The 18,168-nt window shown below is 48.2% G+C and overlaps 1 protein-coding gene across 1 annotated transcript in view; it reads left to right on the top strand.

Annotated features, from left to right (window-relative positions):
* The window catches only part of FAM50A (family with sequence similarity 50 member A), a 52,266-nt gene that overhangs the window by 18,451 nt on the left and 15,647 nt on the right, over window positions 1-18,168 (top strand). Inside the window, exons 2-6 of the mRNA XM_029610308.1 lie at window positions 1,990-2,074; window positions 2,850-2,949; window positions 3,901-4,049; window positions 10,277-10,359; window positions 18,029-18,095. Coding sequence (XP_029466168.1) covers window positions 1,990-2,074; window positions 2,850-2,949; window positions 3,901-4,049; window positions 10,277-10,359; window positions 18,029-18,095 — 484 coding nt within the window. The remainder of the gene's footprint in view (window positions 1-1,989; window positions 2,075-2,849; window positions 2,950-3,900; window positions 4,050-10,276; window positions 10,360-18,028; window positions 18,096-18,168) is intronic.

An 18,168-nucleotide genomic window follows, 5' to 3' on the forward strand; every position in this document is an offset into this window, starting at 1 on the left:
GTGGACAGCCCTGGCGAACTCTACAATACAAGTCAAAAAGGGGGGTGGGCTCCCCGTTAATCAAAATACTGGCACTGGGATTATTGTAAAAAATCTCCACCCACCGAAAAAATCCCCGTCCAGCCCATACCGCCGCAATGCCCAAAAGAGGAAGTCCCACGGCAATGAGTCAAAGGCCTTCTCGGCATCTAGACTCAAAATCATCGCATCCACTCTAGCAGAGTGGCTAAGGGAGGCAATTAAGTGGCGGACAAACCCCGTCTGGTCACTATGAACTAAGGAGGGGAGATTGACACTAAGTCGCGCGGCCAGGATAGCAGCCAACAACTTGATATCGACATTAAGTAAGGAAATAGGTCGATAGGAGCCTACTTCCGTTGGGTCCTTACCTGGCTTTGGCAGCACAACTATAACCGAATGGTTCAGGGCCGCCGAAAGGGCATTTGAGCCAATCAGATCATTATAAAATGTCTGAAGGGGTTCAGCAGGAGGAATTTCAAGATCTTATAGAACTCGGACCCCAAACCGTCTTGGCCCACCGCCTTCCCCAGCTTAAGTTTTTGTATCACAGCGTAAATCTCCTGCTCTGTGATAGGCTTGTTAAGGGTCCCGATCTGATCAGGGGTCAGGCGGGGCCAGATAATTGACTGAAACAGGGCCTCTGTAGCAACTGGATCCCTATGTTTTGTCTCATAGAATTTCTGGTAGTAGTCAAGGAACCGGGCGGATATAGCCGCCTGGATGATCTGATGGACCCCGGTTCGATCCTTAATGCCCACTATATCTGTCTTCTGACCTCGAGGGCGCACCAAATGGGCTAAGAGCTTGCTAGCCCGATTCCCATATTTATAGAGTTGATACTGATAATACTTAAGAGATTTGGAGGCCCTCTGATGAAGCAAGCAATTTAACGTTTCCCTAACTTGATCAACTTGACCCTTAGCATCCGGGGTCATATCAACCACATGACGCTACTGCGCGATTTTGAGGACCTGAGTAAGCTGCAAAATCTCGGCATTTCTTTGACGATTGGTCTTAGCCACATACGCGATGATTCCCCGCGCATTACCGCTTTCCCTGCTTCCCATAGGGTCGCCGAGGAAATGGCAGGAGTAGAATTGTGTAACATATACTCCTTCCAACAAGCCTGTAGGTAAGCACAGAATACTTCTTCCCTAAATAGATCGGGCCGCATGTGCCAAGAAAATGGGAGTTGGACTCCCAGATCACACCGAAGCTGGACAGTAACCGGGGAGTGATCAGAAAGAGTGCGAACACAAATGTTAGCCTCCTCCACTCTAGCAAACCATTTATCAGATACAAGCAAGTAATCCAGCCTTGAAAACACTTAGTGCGGGTTAGAGTAAAACGTAAAGTCGAGTTCGCCTGGGTATAGGACCCGCCACATATCTAATAGCTGCAGTTCATTGCACACGAAGTTCACTCCCCCCTCCTGATCTTTAGTGATAGCAGGTAAGTATCATCACCCTTCTGTTTAATTAAATTAATAGCCTGCTCACAATACCTACAGTACCTGAATGTAAACCAATGTGATATCTCAGATCGAACGTCGGTATATTAAAAATAAGAAATAATAAATAAAAAATAAATCTGAAACATCTGAGGCGGAGTAGAATGTAACATGCATAAAATCAAGACTGTATAATAAGAAAAAAAAATAGGCCTGTCTTTCAAGTGAGTTCTTTTTACGAGTACCTTTTGTTGTCTTATCAGTCAGTCAATTTCTAATTCATTCCACTACCTAAGGAGCCCCTCCCAGGTTGCTCATTTTATTGATGGCCCCTCCTATGAGGAACTGTATCAAATTCATGACTCGCATTTGCATGTACTTTAAGAGCTCTGTCAGGGGAATTTGAGAGAGCATGGCCTGTTTTGGTGTTCGTGAAACTTCAGGACCTGATTGTGGCTCTTGAGAGGGCCAGTGCATGGAAAGTGGAATTGTCTGCCACCTCTGTTTCTACCTTGCAGGAGAATGTTGTGAAATCAAACATCAACAAGAAGTTTTCGGCGCACTATGATGCTGTGGAGGCAGAGCTGAAATCCAGCACGGTGGGTAAGTGCTAAAGCTGGCGGCTTCACAGGACCTTAAGAGAAATTGGTTACAACGCGGTTAAGGTATTCATTACCAATGCAGTGAAAAGCAGTTTAGCTCACGATGATAGCTGCGCGAGTATGGGCAGCTTCATTTATTTTTTGTGTAATAATTACCTTTCAGAGCTTCTCTTAAGGAGTGTGGTTATTAAGGAGAGTTTGCAAATAAGATAAAATGTATATTATCACAAAATATAGAACACAGAATGCTGCACAAACACGAGTACTAAAGGTCACTTAAAAATTTAAAGCAAAAACGGTATATCCTAACATCGAGGTACTCCCTTTTGGGAGTTACCCTTAAAGATACCGGGCATTAAAAGTCTACTCATAAGAATTTGCATGTTCCCCGTATTTTGTTTGTTGTTTGTTCAAGAAGAGGGGAATTATATTTTTGAGGTGTGTATTTTTTGGTTGGTACCTTATTTTGCTCCAAGCTTACCCTCGGGGGGAGCTTCTGCCTTTGGCCGGCACGTTGCCCTCCGCTGTTGCACAGAAAACCTTTGTGCCGTTGAGTACAAGTGTGATAAACAGTGAGTGTGGAGGTGAACGGGCGTGCCTGTGGGCTTCCTTAACCTGTATTCGCTTAGCATGGGGGAGGAGGAGGTGTATCTAGTCTGGTCTTCTTCCTTTAAGACAGGGAGCCCAGGAAATTGTCTGAAGCGTTTGTAGCATGCTTTGAGTTGTTTGCTGTTCTACTTTCTGGAGCTATTCTGTCTCTCTGTCTCACGTCCCAGGTCTGGTGACCCTCAATGACATGAAGGCCAAGCAGGAGGCTCTGGTGAAGGAGAGGGAGAAGCAGCTAGCCAAGAAGGAACAGTATAAGGACCTGCAGCTGTGAGTTGCAAACTGGCAATGGAAAAGTCAGTTTCTGCCCCCATCCCCCCCCCCCCCCCCATCAGCTCCTAATTTACCTGCTTGTTCCCTCTCTAGCAGGCCGATGCAGTATCGGCGAGCAAAAAACGGGCATTCGTGTTTGAGCGCCCGCTTTCCTAACGCGGGCCCTTCCACCGCTCCCGGGCGCGCGATGCGGTAGGCAAACGAGCCGCTGCATCGAAAAGGAAGTGCTAGGGGCACACAGTTTCTCCTGGCTCCTCTTTGGCAGCGGGCGCCCAGGAGAGGTGGCTGTGCGCGGGTTAGGAAAATGGACGCTCAATTTTAGGAGCGTCCGTTTTCCTAACCTCTGTAAAGCCACGGGTTAGGAAAATGGAAACTTGTTAATTTAGTGTCCGTTTTCCTAACCTGACCGCCAGCAAGACTTTTTTTTTTTTACCTTACTCCTTTTTTCGGTTCCTCCGACTTAATATTGTGACGATATTAAGTCGGAGGAACAACAGAAAAGCAGTAGTATTCTCTGCCTGCACCTGCTGGTAGGGATGCAAAACCGACTTGCCTGGACTGATCTGGGGTATGAACAGGAAATACTTATTTTCCTAGCACTACTAGACGTATGCAGCACTATACGATGGTGGTAAGGGTTGGAGGTACACTAACGCGCACTGGTTAACCTTGTGCGTCCACCCACAGGTTAACCAGTGCGCTGGCCTAGGCGCCCGGTATTGCATCGGCCTGTTGTAGCACACAGTGGACAGCCCTAGCAGACATGCACTGACCATTCTTTCGCTTGAGTTGGGATGTGGCACCTTGCCCTGCTAACACCCCATGAACCATTGCAACCAGCTGGCTGTGTCACACTCCACACCCGTCACCCATTCTTCCCACAGCCTGAATTCAGCTATTTCACTTGTGGCTCGAATTCAGATTGTGCCTATCTCATTATTTTTATAGTAAACTGGAGAAACAGCGGGAGAAGGAGCGGAAGAAAGAGCAGAAACGAAAGATTGCCAGTCTGTCCTTCACCTTGGATGAGGACGAAGCAGAGGAGGGGGATGAGGAGGAGGAGGAGGAGGAAGAGGAGCTGGAGCTGGAGCTGGAGGGTAAGAATCTCCCTTTCTCCAGGCTTAAGCCCCCTCAGGTTTCAGATGTTCAGAGGCAGAAAAAGCTGAAAAAGGCTGAGTCACCCATGGACCACTTGTTTTGCTAATGTGGGAGCCAATGTAATAAGCTCTGCGTTACAACTGTGTACTGAAATTCAGTTTCCAATTTCTTAACGCAAATGTTAGAAAAGATGTAACTCCCGATGTAGTAAACAAATGATATGCTAATGCAGCGGGAGTTAAAAATGTGCACACAAACCCAAATTAAAATGTGGGCTCAGGACAAGCTGATCCCATGTTTTAACTCAGATGGCGGGGGGGGGGGGGGGGAGTTTCTTGGACAGGATTTATGTGCACAAAAATGCTTTCAGTGCAGAAAACATTTTGTGCACATAAATCATATTTATGCACAGGAAACATGCTTTGTGTGCAAAGTGCATGTTCCCTGTACGTACCCAGATCAGTCCAGACTGCTGGGTTTTGCATCCCTTCCATTAGATGGAAGTCCCTTCAGTATTTCTTTGTCTCCAGCAGATGAAGGTGGCAGAACCTGCAGTCCTGATATGATATTTAAAAAAATAATAATAATAGCATAGAATAAAATAAATAGATCAGAGCGGTTTTTTTCCCCTACTTTTCATCAGGTTTGATCAAGCAAGTTAAAAAAAAAAAAGGGGGGGGGGGGAAGGAAGGAAGGAATTTTTGGAGTGCGGTGCCTCCCAGGGGGTAGGCAGGTCCTAGGGGGACCATCCCCCCTGGTTGCAGGCTGAGCTAGGGGTTGGTGACCCAGTAGCTCATGGACCCAGAGTGACACGGCCTGGCTGAGGTGAGTACCGGTGGTCTGGTCCCTCCCCCTTGATCCCAGAGAACTGATATCTCTCTGGTGAATTGAAAAAACAACAAAAAAAAACCTGCCAGGTGGGGACGGCAGAAGATCTCCTGGGGGAGGACTTAGTTCTGCCTCTCCTTCAACGGATTTTGTGCTTTTAATGCACAAGGCTTATCTGGCCCAGAAAGAGATCTAGAACCGCAGGGCTACCAGGGTTCAGTGGGCCCTTGAGAAGCTCATGCTGCATGCCGTGAGGGTCGATCTTTCAGAGGATTCTGATATTGGTGTTCAGGCGGATTCTGGTCCTCCTCAGACAGATCCTTCCCTGGGAGGGCGGGGGTGGGGGAAGGATTCTGAAGAGGGGCAGGGGGAAGGCCTGCCTGTGGATGGCGATGATCTGAAAGTGGTGCATCTGTTCCGCAAAGAGGAGTTGGGGCCCCTGTTCCCCCATGTTTTGGAGGAACTAGGAATAAAGCTTCTGGAGGAAGAGTCCAATCAGGAGAATGTGGACCTGGTCATGCCTGGCTTACGGGGCCCAGCAAAGGCTTTTCCTTTTCACAAGTCCATCAAGATGTTGGTGGTCATGGAGTGGGATACTCCGCAGTCTGGCCTGAAGATGGGCTAGGCAATGGATAAATTATATCCTTTGCCCAAGGACTCCCTGGAGCTCTTGCGGGTTCCGAAGGTGGATGCATCCATGTAGCCGTGAAGATGATTCTGGTAGCTGGTGCAGCTGCTTTGAAGGATCTTCAGTACAGGAAGTTTGAAGTCCATTTGAAAAAGAACTTTGAGATGTCAGTACTCGGCAGTCAGGCTGTGGTGTACAGCAGTTTCATGCTTCGAGCGGGGCTGCGTTGAATACAACAGCTGCAGTCTGACAGGTCCATATCCTCTCAGGAGGCAAAACAGGCTGAGCAACTGGAGGCTGTGGTTGCTCTATGGCGTGGATGTGCTGTATGACCTTATCAGGACGTCCTCCAGGACTATGATGTTGGCAGTCTTGGCAAGGAGACTGCTGTGGTTAAGGTACTGATTGGCTGATGCCTCGTCCAAGTCTCAACTAGGAGTGCTGCCTTTCAAGGGGAAGCTGCCTTTTGGAGAAGATTTGGAGGAGCTGATAAAACATCTTGGGGACAATAAGGTTCACAAGTTGCCTGAAGATAAGCCTAGAGGAGTGAGGAATTCTTCTTCTGGGCGTGTTCGCTTCTGAGGGAACAGGCATTTTCATCTAGGATGGTCCTCAGCAGGTGTTCAGAGACAGGCCTTGGGGAGGCAGCAGTCCTGGAACCAGTCCTTTCGTGGGCGAAAGCCCAACAGGGATGGCTCCCACCAGGGTAGCTCTGAAGCCAAGTCAGCCCAATGAAGCAAGGCCGGTCCACTCCTCCGTCCCGCTTATAGGGGGTCAGTTGACTGTTTTATGAGGAGTGGACCGCAATTACATTGGGCCAATGGGTCTTAAGTATGATAAAACAAGGTTATGCTTTAGAATTTGCTCGTCCGCATCGAGATCTATTCATAGTCTCCCCTTGCGCCTCTGTGGAAAGAGACGGGTCGTTCAGCTGACTCTGGACCAGCTTTGGAGCCTGGGAGCCATTGTCCCGGTACCCGTGGAAGAATGTGGGAAGGGATATTACTCCATTTACTTCGTGGTTCCAAAGAAGGAAGGGACTTTTCGTTCCATTCTGGATTTGAAGAAAGTAAATGTGGCTGTCAAGGTCCCTTGCTTTTGCTTGGAGACTCTCCGCTCTGTCATTGCAGTGATACGCAAGGTGAAGTTCTTGGCATCCCGGGTTCTGTCCGAGGCCTACTTGCACATAGGCATTTGACCTGCCCATTAGAGGTTTCTGAGGTTCAACATCCTCAGCATGCTTTTTCAATTTTGTGCCCTGCCATTCGGCTGGCGACGGCCCTAAAGACTTTCACCAAAGTGGTGGTGGAGGCAGCCTTCAGGAAGGAGGGAGTGCTAGTACATCCATATATAGATGACTGGCTTATTCGGGCGAAGTCGGAGACCCAATGCAGGCAAGTGGTGGGTTTGGTGCTGCAGCACTTGTAGTCCCTCGGCTGGATAGTGAATTGGACCAAGAGTTATCTCATCCCGTCTCAGGAGTTGAGTTCCTGGAAGCATGCTTCAATGCCAAACTAGGTAAGGTTTTCCTGACGGAGGCACACATAGTCAAGTTGCTGTTGCAAGTTTGCAGATTATTAGAGAACCTTGTGCCCATGGTCTAGAATTACCTTAAGGTTCTTGACTCCATGGCGTCCATGTTGGAGCTTGTGCCTTGGGCATTTGCCCATATGAGACCTCTGCAGGTGGCGTTGCTTTCCCAGTGAGATCTGTTATCAGAGCAATTTCAGCTTCTTCTGCCACTTAAGCAAGTAGCCAGGTCCAGTCTTTCGTGGTGGCTTGGTTGGCATCAGTTGTGTCAAGGGGTGGACTTGGAGATCCCAGAGTGGACGGTGGTCACCACAGACACCAATCTCTCCGTTTGGGGAACGGTCTGTCAAAATTGGTCGGAGCAAGGCCAGTGGTTGGCGAAGGAGGCGAAATGGTCTATCAGTTACCTAGAGATGAGAGCAGTGCATTTGGCGCTGAGGGCTTTTCTCCTCCTCGTGCGCAGCTGTCCGGTCAGAATCTTGTCTGACAATGCGTTGACGGTGGCTTATATCAACCACCAAGAGTTGGGCAGTGGCTCAGGAAGCTTGGGAAATGACAGAGCGACATTTGGTGGTGTTAGTGGCTTCTCACATAGCTGGGGCCGACAATGTGCAGGCGGATTTCCTCAGCCATCAGAAATTGGATCCTGGGAGTAGGAGCTGTCAGAGGAGGCAGTGGCTCTCATTAGTGCCAGATGGGGCAAGCCCCTCATGGACATAATGGCAACTCAGCGAAATGCCAAGGTGGTCCTCTTTTTTTTTAGTCACAGAAGAGAGCGCGGAGCAGAGGGAGTCAACGCCTTGGTTCTTCCTTTGCCAAGGGACGTTCTGCTATATGTGTTTCCACTGTAGCTGCTAGTAGGCAAGATGATGTGGTGCATGGAAGTCCACCCGGGAGATGAAATTCTGGTAGCGCCAGAGTGGCCTTGAAGACCTTGGTTTGCCGATCTGGTCAATCTAGCGATAGAATGCCCATTGAGGCTCTCTCATCTTCCGAACCTTCTGCGTCAAGGTCCTATATTTTTGGATCAGGTGTCTGGCTTCTGTCTCGTGGCTTGATTTTTGAGAGGAAGAGCTTAAGGGACAGAGGTTATTTGGAGGATGTTATTTCTACTCTTTTGCAAGCTAGGAAGTCCTCCACTTCCTTAGCCTATGTGAGGATCTGGAAGGTGTTTGACGATTGGCGCACGGAGCCAGGTGTTGTTTCTATGTGAGCTTCTGTAGTGGATATCCTTACTTTTTTGCACAGAGGTTTGGTGAAGGGTTTGTCCTTTAATTCCTTAGGGTTCAGGTGGCAGCCTTGAGTTGTCTCCGGGGCAAGGTGCAGGGACAACTTTGGCTGCGCATCTGGATGTGGTGCCTTTTCTCCGTGGGGCGAAGCATTTTCAGCCTTCGGTTCAGAAACTGTGCCCCTCCTGGAGCCTTAACTTAGTTCTGAAAGGCATGTGTGTGGCTACCATAAAGGATCTTACATCGAAGGTCATTTTCTTGGTGGCGATTTGTTCAGCTAGGAGGATTCGAAGCTTTAAGCTTTATCATGTTGAGATCCTTTCTTGTGAGTTACGGATTCAGGGATTTCTTTGCAGATGGTTCCAGCCTTTTGCCGAACGTGGTGTCATCTTTTTACGTAAATCAGACTGTGGGGCTCCCGGCTTTTACAATTTTGGAGGGTTCAGCATCTCATGGGAGGGAGTTGCGGCTTTTGGATATCAAGTGCACTTTATTGCGATATCTGAAAGATGCAAACAGCTTTCGCTTGTCGGATCACCTTTTTGTGCTGTGTAGGAGGCCATTGGCTCGGCATATATCTGTCAGGGGTGTCAGGTCCCGGTGGGCTTAAGGGCTCATTCTGCTCGTTCCCAGATGACCTCCTGGGCCGAATGTCAGCAAGTGTCACCATAAGAGATTTGTAGGGCAGCTACTTGGAATACTTTACACACTTTCCCCAGACATTATCGTTTGAATGTTCAGGCCCCAGAAGCCAAGGGTTTTAGGGAGAGTGTGATTTGAGCGAGACTCTCTTGGTCCCACCCTAGTTAGGGAGGCTTTGGTACATCCCAGGAGTCTGGACTGATCCGGGTACGTACAGGGAAAGGAAAATTGGTTCTTACCTGCTAATTTTCATTCCTGTAGTAGCACAGATAAGTCCAGAGTCCCACCCAGTGGATATGGGGAATTCAGGAGAGTCTGCTCAACATGTTCTTGTGATTAATCTGAAGAATGACACAGGTTTTGTTTAGTCCTTCACATTTTGTTATAGGACCAGTCTTTCTCTGTTCTAAGTTTCCACTTCCCACTGCTCATTCAGGGAATATTGATTATTCTTTGTTGTTCTACTATCTTGGCTTTGATATGTCAGTACTGAGGGACTGCAGGGTGCACACTAGGTTATATGCCAGTGTCAGTAAAACTTTCTGTCTCCATCTGCTGGAGGGGAGGCAGAACCTAGGAGTCTGGACTGATCTGTGGTCCTACAGGAATGAAAATTAGCAGGTAAGAACCAATTTTCCTTTCCAGGTCCCACCACTGGAACTCTTGCTTCTGCCCATAGACTGACACTAGCACAGAAAACTTTACTCCACCTCTGACCAGGAGTGTAATTCCCAGCACACCTCTTGGCATTTGGGGATAAAGTTAATGCCGGCATTTGGGGATAAAGTTAATGCCTTTCTTGGCATGGGATTTCCATGTGAGGGCGCTAAGCAGAGTGCACAGTTTTGCATGCACATCTTATGTGCACAAAACTCCTTGCTGCATCAATAGTAACATTTACTCACAGCTTTTGTGTGCAAATAACTGCAGGGAAGATGGAGTGCTCTGCTGAGTGCTCCTTATTACATCTGGCCCATGGCTGGAGTGCTGTAGATGTTGGGGGAGGTCAACAATAGGGTGATTCCCATTGATTGTATTTAATATTAAATTTGTATTATGTTTAGTGGATATTAGTATTCATTTAATTGGTTTGGTATTACTCATATTCTTTCTGTTTTTATGCTGCTATTTATTTTTTGTGTATTATGTTTTGTGCATCCATGTATCCTGCTTGTTTATCGTGGTTTTTATGTTCTTAAGTTTTATGTTAATTATTCTGTACTCACCCTGAGCCACAGGGAAGGCTGTTTATAAATTGAAAATAAATCGTGCAGGCAGCAGGAGAGCTCCAGCTGCTCCCACAAGCCATGGTGGGGCAGTTTCTCCTTCTCCCTCCTCCACAGTTAACACTATCACACTTGCTTTCTAGAGATCCCCACAAAAAAGAAGAAGAAACAGCTGGGGAAAAACCCAGATGTGGACACCAGCTTCCTTCCAGATCGGGACCGTGAGGTATGCTGCCACATACTCCCCTCTGTTAGTGAGTCTCCATTACTTATTCCATCGCAGCATGAGCAGCAAGATCAGGCGCAAGCTGTGGAATCCATGTGTGTTTCATGCTAGAAATGAGGCTGCCCACCTGTCAGCATGGGGGGCTCCCCCTTCATCCTGGGAGGAGGAATGGCCCTAGCAGTTAGAACAGCGGACTGAGAACCAGGGAAACCAAGGTTCAAATCCCAGTTTCCCCGTTGAAACTCCTTGTGACCTTGGGCAAGGCACTTTATTTCTTATTGCCTCGGGTACCCACTTAGATTGTAAGCTCTTTGGGAACAGGACATATTATACCTGTAAACATACCACCATTGATTAGTGCTGTATATGTCTAGTAGTGCTATGAAAATAAGTATTTCCTGTTCATACCCCAGATCAGTCCAGACAAGTGGGTTTTGCATCCCTACCAGCAGATGGAGGCAGAGAATAAAAATTTTTCAGTCACTGCTATTTAACCAAGAGTTCCACCTGCAGTCTCTCAGTATTTCTCTATCTCCGGCAAATGGTAGAGGTGCAAACCTGTAATCTGGAAATTCTCCCCCCAAAAAATAAATAAAGGAGAGAATTTCAAGAAGTTGATGAAGTCTGGTGCTCCCTGAGGTGTTAGGTTCCTTCGTGGTCCATTCCTTGAGTTGAGTAGGGTGAGCAAAGGAGTTAGTAATCCCTGTTCTAGCTTGGCCCTCATCTTCTAGAGGGAGAGAAACCAGGGGTCCTGGTTCCCTCATTCCCTCTGAGGCCTTCTCACCCTCCTCCATCAGCCTGAAGCATCCCGGAGCAGCCAGAAGCAGGAAAGTATACCTTTCTTTTTTCTGGGGACTGCTTAGTTGCTGTTTCTTTAAGGGAAAAAGAAAAGCGATTGAAGGAAAGAGCTCAGAGCTGGGCGGTCAGCTGCTTATTGACAGGGAGGTCCGTTGCCAGCTGAGGATTGACGGTGAGGTCGTTGCCGAGGGTGAGAGAGGATGCGCACATTTTGCCTTTAGCACCCGGGACTCGGGACAGCGTCGGCAGCAGCGTTTGCTGCACTCTGGTGATTATTTTGCTGCAGGCCGTGGCAGAGGCATGGTTCCTCCTGCAGAACAAAAGAAACTTTGTCAGGCCTGTGGGAGGAGAAAATTGTGGCCCGATGGTGCTTCTTTGTGCACTGCCTGTACCTCTGAGAAAGCAGGAACCTCCTCAGAGGTTTCATGCAGTTGTCGCATGCGGTCTGGAGACCCCGGGGGGTCGGAGGAGACAGTGGCTAGCTTGCTTTTACGTGGCAGGAAGCATGCTATTACTAGGGAGTTTAGGGACTCCCCTCCCCCTTTCTCGCCAGTATCTAGTATCAGGCACTAGAGGAGTTTCAGAAGGCACAGGAGAGCCAGAGGAGGATGCGATGGAACAGGGATCCAGTTGGTCTGGTGAATTTTCCACAGATTTTGTTTTACTACTCCGTAAGGCCTATCTGGCAAAAAGGGAGGCAGTGAGTAAGCGTCCAGCCTCCCAGAAGTCCCAGCGTTTGCCTAAGAAGCCTATTTCAAGTGCGCAGCCCAAGTCTGGGGGGATTCTTTGCCTCCTGGGTCTCCGGTGTTCATTGGGGGAAGATGGAGAGACCTCTGAAGACTCGGAGGGTCAGGATCTTCAGGTGGACCCGTGAGATGATCCAGGGGTGGATCCTGGAAGTGTTTCGGCGGGTAGTGATCCGGATGTGGGGGAGGTTTTGGTTGCGGAAGGAGATGACCCGAAGGTTGTGAGAATATTCTGCAAGGAGGAACTTCGGCCCCTCTTTCCCCACATTTTGGAGGAACTGGGGATCAAGGTCGTGCAGGAGGATTCCAACAATGAAGGGGTCCATCTGGTGTTAGACGGTCTTCGTGGACCACCAAAGGCCTTTCCTTTGCTGAAAAAGATGAAGACGTTGGTGGACCTGGAGTAGGAGTTTCCTGAGGCAGGGCTGAAGGTGGCCAGGGCTATGGCTAAATTGTATCCCCTGCTGGAAGAGACCTTGGACCTTTGAAAACTGCCAAAGGTGGATGCAGCGGTCTCTGCTATATCCAAGAAGATGACCATTCCCGTGGCAGGATTGGCCCTGAAGAATCTCCAGGATCGGAAGCTGAAAATCCTACTGAAGAGGTTGTTTGAGGTCTCAGCGTTGAGCCTTCAGGCCACTGTGCTAGTCTAATGTAGAGGGTGTTTGTGCTGGGTCCAGAAGACGCAGGAACAGACATCAGAGACTCCTGCTGATCCAAGCAGTCAGTTGGAGGCAGGAGTGGCTTATGTGGGGGATGCCTTGATGATATGGTCCAAACATTGGCCAGAAATATGGTGTCTGTGGTAGCAGCTCGGAGACTCCTGTGGCTGCATAATTGGGCGGCGGACGTGTGGTCAAAAGCGCAACCATGTAATCTCCCCTTTAAAGGGAATCTGTTGTTTGGAGATGATTGGGAACAGTTGATGAAGCAGTTAGAAGAGTCAAAGGGGAATAAGTTACCCAAGGATAAGAATCTCATCAAGAAGAGCTTTCTGCCACAGTCGTGCTTTTGAGAGCTGAGAGAGTTTCGTTCCAACAGGAATTCTTCCACCTCGATGAAGAAACTAGGGGCTGAAAAGCAGCAGTCCTTTCGGGGCTCTCGAAGACCCTCCAGAGATACTGGCCAGGGGGCCAGAGAAAGTAAAACCTCCCAATGAAGGGGGGGCTGGTCCACTATTCCTGGAAGCTGTTGGAGGGAGGTTAATCTTCTTTTACGAGGAGTGGACCAAGATTACATCCAATCAATGGATCTTGAAAGCAATAAGAGATGGGTTTCACCTTAGAATTTTTGCACCCGATCAGGGAGGCCTTTGTGGTGTCCCGTTGCGCATCTCTCGCCAAGCGGGCAGTGGTACAAGACACGTTGCTGCTGGAGGCCATCGTTCTGGTTCCTCCAGGGGAGCAGAAACTAGGAATATATTCAGTTTACTTCGTAGTTCCCCAGAAGGAGGGTATCTTTTGGTCCATTCTCGATCTGCAACAGGTCATTGCAGCGCTGCGGGTGTCGCATTTCTGTATGGAGACACCATGGACGGTGATAGCAGCGGTGTGCAAGGAAAAGTTCCTTGCTTCATTGGACATAATGGAGGCATACCTGCATATTCCAATAAGACAGGACCATTGGAGATTTCTGCGATTCATGGTGCTCGGAGAGCATTTTCAGTTTCAAGCACTTTGGATTGGGGATAGCACTAAGGACTTTCACGAAGGTTGTGGTGGTGGTGGCAGCCCTCAGAAAGGAAGGGATTCTAGTACATCCTTCCTTGGAGAATTGGCTCATCTGGGTGAAATCAGCGATGAAGTGTAGCTGCTTGGTTCAAAACGTCATGGAGTGCTTGAGGTCCCTGGGTTCGGTGATAAACCTAGCAAAGAGCCTTGTGGAAATGGCCCAGTCGTTGGAATATCTGGGGGCGCAGTTTGACACCAGTTTAGGAAAGGTGTTCCTTACTTTGAAGAGGGTGGTCAAGTTGCAGGCTCAAGTGCTTCATCTGCTGTGGGATTAATTACAGGTTCTGGGATCTTTGGCATCTGTGCTGGAGTTAGTCCCATGGGCGTTTGCTCACAATACAGCCTCTCCAGCGGGCTCTTTTGTCCCATTGGAATCCGTTGTTGGAGGAGTTTATTTCCTTAGCCGCTTCCGAGGGATCCAGATCCAATCTCTCGTGGTGGCTATTGTGGCCCAGTTTGGAGAAAGGAGTGGACCTGGAGGACCTGGAATGGGTGGTAGTGACCATAGATACCAGCCTCAGTGGTTGGGGAGCGATGTGTCAGGGACACATGGCTCAGGGTCGGAGATCATCAGTGGAAGCATACTGGTCGATCAACCGATTGGAGACAAGGGCGGTTTGCAGGGCTTTAACAGCCTTTCTTCCATGGATTCGGGGGCATGCGGTTAGAGTATTCTCAGTTCCCTGTACGTACCCGGATCAGTCCAGACTCCTGGGTTTATTCATCCGTAACCAGCAGATGGAGACAGAGAAAGTAAAACTGACACTGCTTTATATACATTGATGCCACCTGCAGTTCCTCAGTATTTCTCTGTCTCCAGCAGATGGTGGCTGATGAAAAAACCTGTAGTTTGGTCCAGTATTTTTTCCTTTTTTTTGTTGTTACTGAGCCTTCCTCCCAGGGGTCGGGGTTGTTTGTGAGGGATCCCTACCAGGTTTGGTTGAGGCGAACGGGCTGGGGGTTGGCGACCCTTTTGTATGCCGAATCCAGGGATTACCGTGGGGTATAAATCTAGTTGTCCAGATCCCTCCCCTTCATGAGGTCAATTAAGTGACTGGAGGTTTTGGTTTTTTTTATTGGCTCTGTTTTTCCTCACTTTCTTTTCCTTTCATTAACTTGGTAAATTAAGTTGGACAGCGCTCTTCAGTGTTTGGAGCAGGAAGTCCGTGTGAGGTTTTGATTTTCAATTTATTTATTTGTTTGTTTAAAAAAATAAATAAATCTAACAACCTTGCTCTGCGAGGAGAATTTCGGAATTGCAAGCTCTGTCATGTCGAGATCCATTTCTTCACATATCGGACATAGGTGTGTCTTTGCGGACAGTGCCATCCTTTCTCCCGAAAGTGGTATCCGCCTTCCATATTAATCAGTCTGTAGAGTTGCCGGCCTTTCCGGATTTTGGAGCTTCTGAGTCTAATGCTCGAGAGCTTAGACTGCTGGACGTCTGTAGAGTGTTGTTTCGCTATCTTAAAGTCACAAATGATTTTACAAGGTCTAATCATCTTTTCACTTTGTAGAGTGGTCCGAAGAAAGGGTTTCAAGTTTCCAAGACTACCATTGCGAGATGGCTTAAGGAAGCTATTGGCTCCACTTACATCCTTAAGGGTAAGCCAGTTCCGGAAGGCTTGAGGGCCCATTCCGCTTGATCACAGGCGACCTCTTGGACAGAGGCTCACTTGGTGTCACCACAGGAAATTTTTAGAGTGGCAACGTGGAAGTCTCTGCATACCTTTGTGTGAGGCATTATCGGCTGGATGTGGGGGATCGGGAGTCTCGGTCCTTTGGCAAAGGCGTTTTACGAGTTGGACTCTCCAGGTCCCACCCTGTTTAGGGAGAAGCTTTGGTACATTCCAGGAGTCTGGACTGATCCGGGTACATACAGGGAAAGGAAAATTTGGTTCTTCCCTGCTAATTTTCCTCCTGTAGTACCATGGATCAGTTCAGAACCCGCCCAAACATTGAGAAGGGTGGAGAGTTGTCCGCTCAACTGTTGTAGATTACAGATATCAGAAGTTTTATATTGAAATGTTTTTTACTTTTTTTTTTACAGTTTTTGCATTTAGCTTGGGTACAGATGAATACTGAGGAACTGCAGGTGGCATCAGGATACTTAAAGCAGTGTCAGTTTTACTTTCCCTGTCTCCATCTGCTAGCATGGATGAATAAACCCAGGAGTCTGGATTGATCCATGGTACTACAGGAAAATTAGCAGGTAAGAACCAAATTTTCCTACAATGCACCAAGGGTGTTGTACATCAATTGCCAGGGCAGCACAAAGAGTCGTCCTGTGGCTCAGAAACTATATGTGTGGGAGGAGAAACACCTGGCAGTGATAGCAGCTTCTCACGTGCCGGAGTGGACAATGTGCAGGCGGATTATCTCAGCAGACAGCAGCTGGATCCCGGAGAATGGGAGTTGTTGGCAGAGGCCTTTGCCTTCATTCGGAACAGGTGGGACGGGCCACAGTTTGATCTTATGGCAACTCGAGAAAATGCCAAGGTGGACAGGTTCTTCAGCCGCAGGAGGGAAGTTGACTCTGAAGGAATCAACACTCTAGTTCAGCTTTGGCCGATGAGGTTTCTGCTGTATGTGATTCTCTGTGGCTGCTCATGGGCCGAATGCTGCGTCACATTGAGCAACATCCAGGAAAAGTAGTTCTGGTGGCACTGGAGTGGCTGCGTCATCCGTGGTTTGCGGATCTAGTGCTACTAATGATGGACAGCTCCGTTCAACTGGCACACATGCAGGGGTTGCTATGTCAAGGACCCAACGTTTTGGAGCAGGCGAATCACTTTTGTTTAGCGGTCTGGCTTTTGAGAGGTGACATTTTCACTTGAAGGGTATTCAGAGCCAGTGATTACTACGTTGCAGTTGAGGAGACCTTCCACTTCGCTGGCATATGTCTGGGTGTGGGAGAGTGTTGAATCTTGGTGTGGAGAACTTGCCCTGAATCCTTTGAAGGTCGACATTTCCCAGGTGTTTGCGTTCTTGCAGGATGACTTAGTGAAGGGGTTAGTCTATAATTCGTTCTGAGTTCAGGTGGCAGCCTTAGGCTGTTTATGAGGAAAGCTTCAGGGGAAGCCGTTGGCATCTCATCCAGACATTGTGCGTTTTCTAAAAGGAGCAAAACCTTTGTATCCGCCGGTGCATCAGATGTGCTTCTCGTAGGACCTTAATATAGTTCTTCGAGCGCTTTGTGGCCCTTCTTTTGAACTGTTGAGAAGGGCGTCCTTGAAGGGATCTCGTCTTGAAGACTTTTTTCTTGGTGGTGATTTGTTTGGCCAGACGGATTTCGGAGCTTCAAGCTTTGTCGTGCAGAGATCCATTTCTTCAGATTTCAGACGACGGGGTGTCACTGCATACAGTTCCTTTTTGCCCAAGGTTGTTTCTTCATTTCATCTCAATCAGACAGTAGAATTACCAGCCTTTCCTCATCTGACGGCAGATATGCCGCATGCGAGAGAACTTCATTTATTGGATGTCCGTCGATCCCTGTTGCGATATCTTAAGGTCACTAATGAATTTCGGAGGTCGGATCATCTCTTTGTGTTATTAGTGGAGCAAAGAAGAGATGTAAGGTGGCTAAGAGTATGATTGTGTGATGGTTGAAGGAGGCAATTTTTTCAGCCTATCTTTGTAATGGTCGTTCGGTTCCTAGGGGGCTGCAGGCGCATTCTACTAGGGCACAGACAAGCTTCTGGGCGGAGTGCCAGCTGATATCTCCACAAGAGATTTGTCGAGCGGTGACGCAGTCTTCCTTGCACACTTTTACTAAGCATTACCACCTGGATGTTCGGGCACCAGATGAAACAACATTTGGGGAAAGTGTGTTACGCGCAGGTCTTTTGCATTCCCGCCTAGAGTGAAGGGTGCTTGGGTACATCCCATTTGTCTGGACTGATCTGGGGTATGAACAGAAAAGGAAAATTGATTCTTACTTGGTAATTTTCATTCCTGGAATACCAAAGATCAGTCCAGAATCCCGTCCCCTTAATTTTGTAAAAGACCTTTCCCACTTCTGGATGTTTGTAAAATGAAGATATTTGTGAATAACATATACAAGTTAAGCTGTTAGGGTTGAAACGTTGTTCATTACCCTGGAGGTTGGGGCCCAGTTTTTATAGGGTGATCCAACTTGGAGTCTCTGCTCACCCCCAGATGGTAATCATTTGGGTTTTGAGAGTAGACGTCTTGGCTTGGGTACAGGTCAGTACTGAGGGACTGCAGGTAGCACTCTCAGTTAAGCAGCAGTGCCTGAAAAGTTTTTATTCTCTGCCTTCATCTACTCGTAGGGATGCAAAACCCACTTGTCTGGACTGAGCTGTGGTATTCCAGGAACGAAAATTAGCAGGTAAGAACCAATTTGTATTACTTTCTTTTCTTCCCTAACCCTAGGAGGAGGAGAATCGCTTGCGAGAAGAGCTGCGGCAGGAGTGGGAAGCAAAGCAAGAAAAAATAAAAAGTATGCCCACCTTTTGGGGGGAAAAACATCTAAGACCGTGAGACCTTCAGGATGGGGAGGTTGTGACATCTGA

This window comes from Rhinatrema bivittatum, chromosome 1 (assembly GCF_901001135.1).
Source record: "Rhinatrema bivittatum chromosome 1, aRhiBiv1.1, whole genome shotgun sequence".
In the NCBI taxonomy this organism is placed as follows: domain Eukaryota; kingdom Metazoa; phylum Chordata; class Amphibia; order Gymnophiona; family Rhinatrematidae; genus Rhinatrema; species Rhinatrema bivittatum.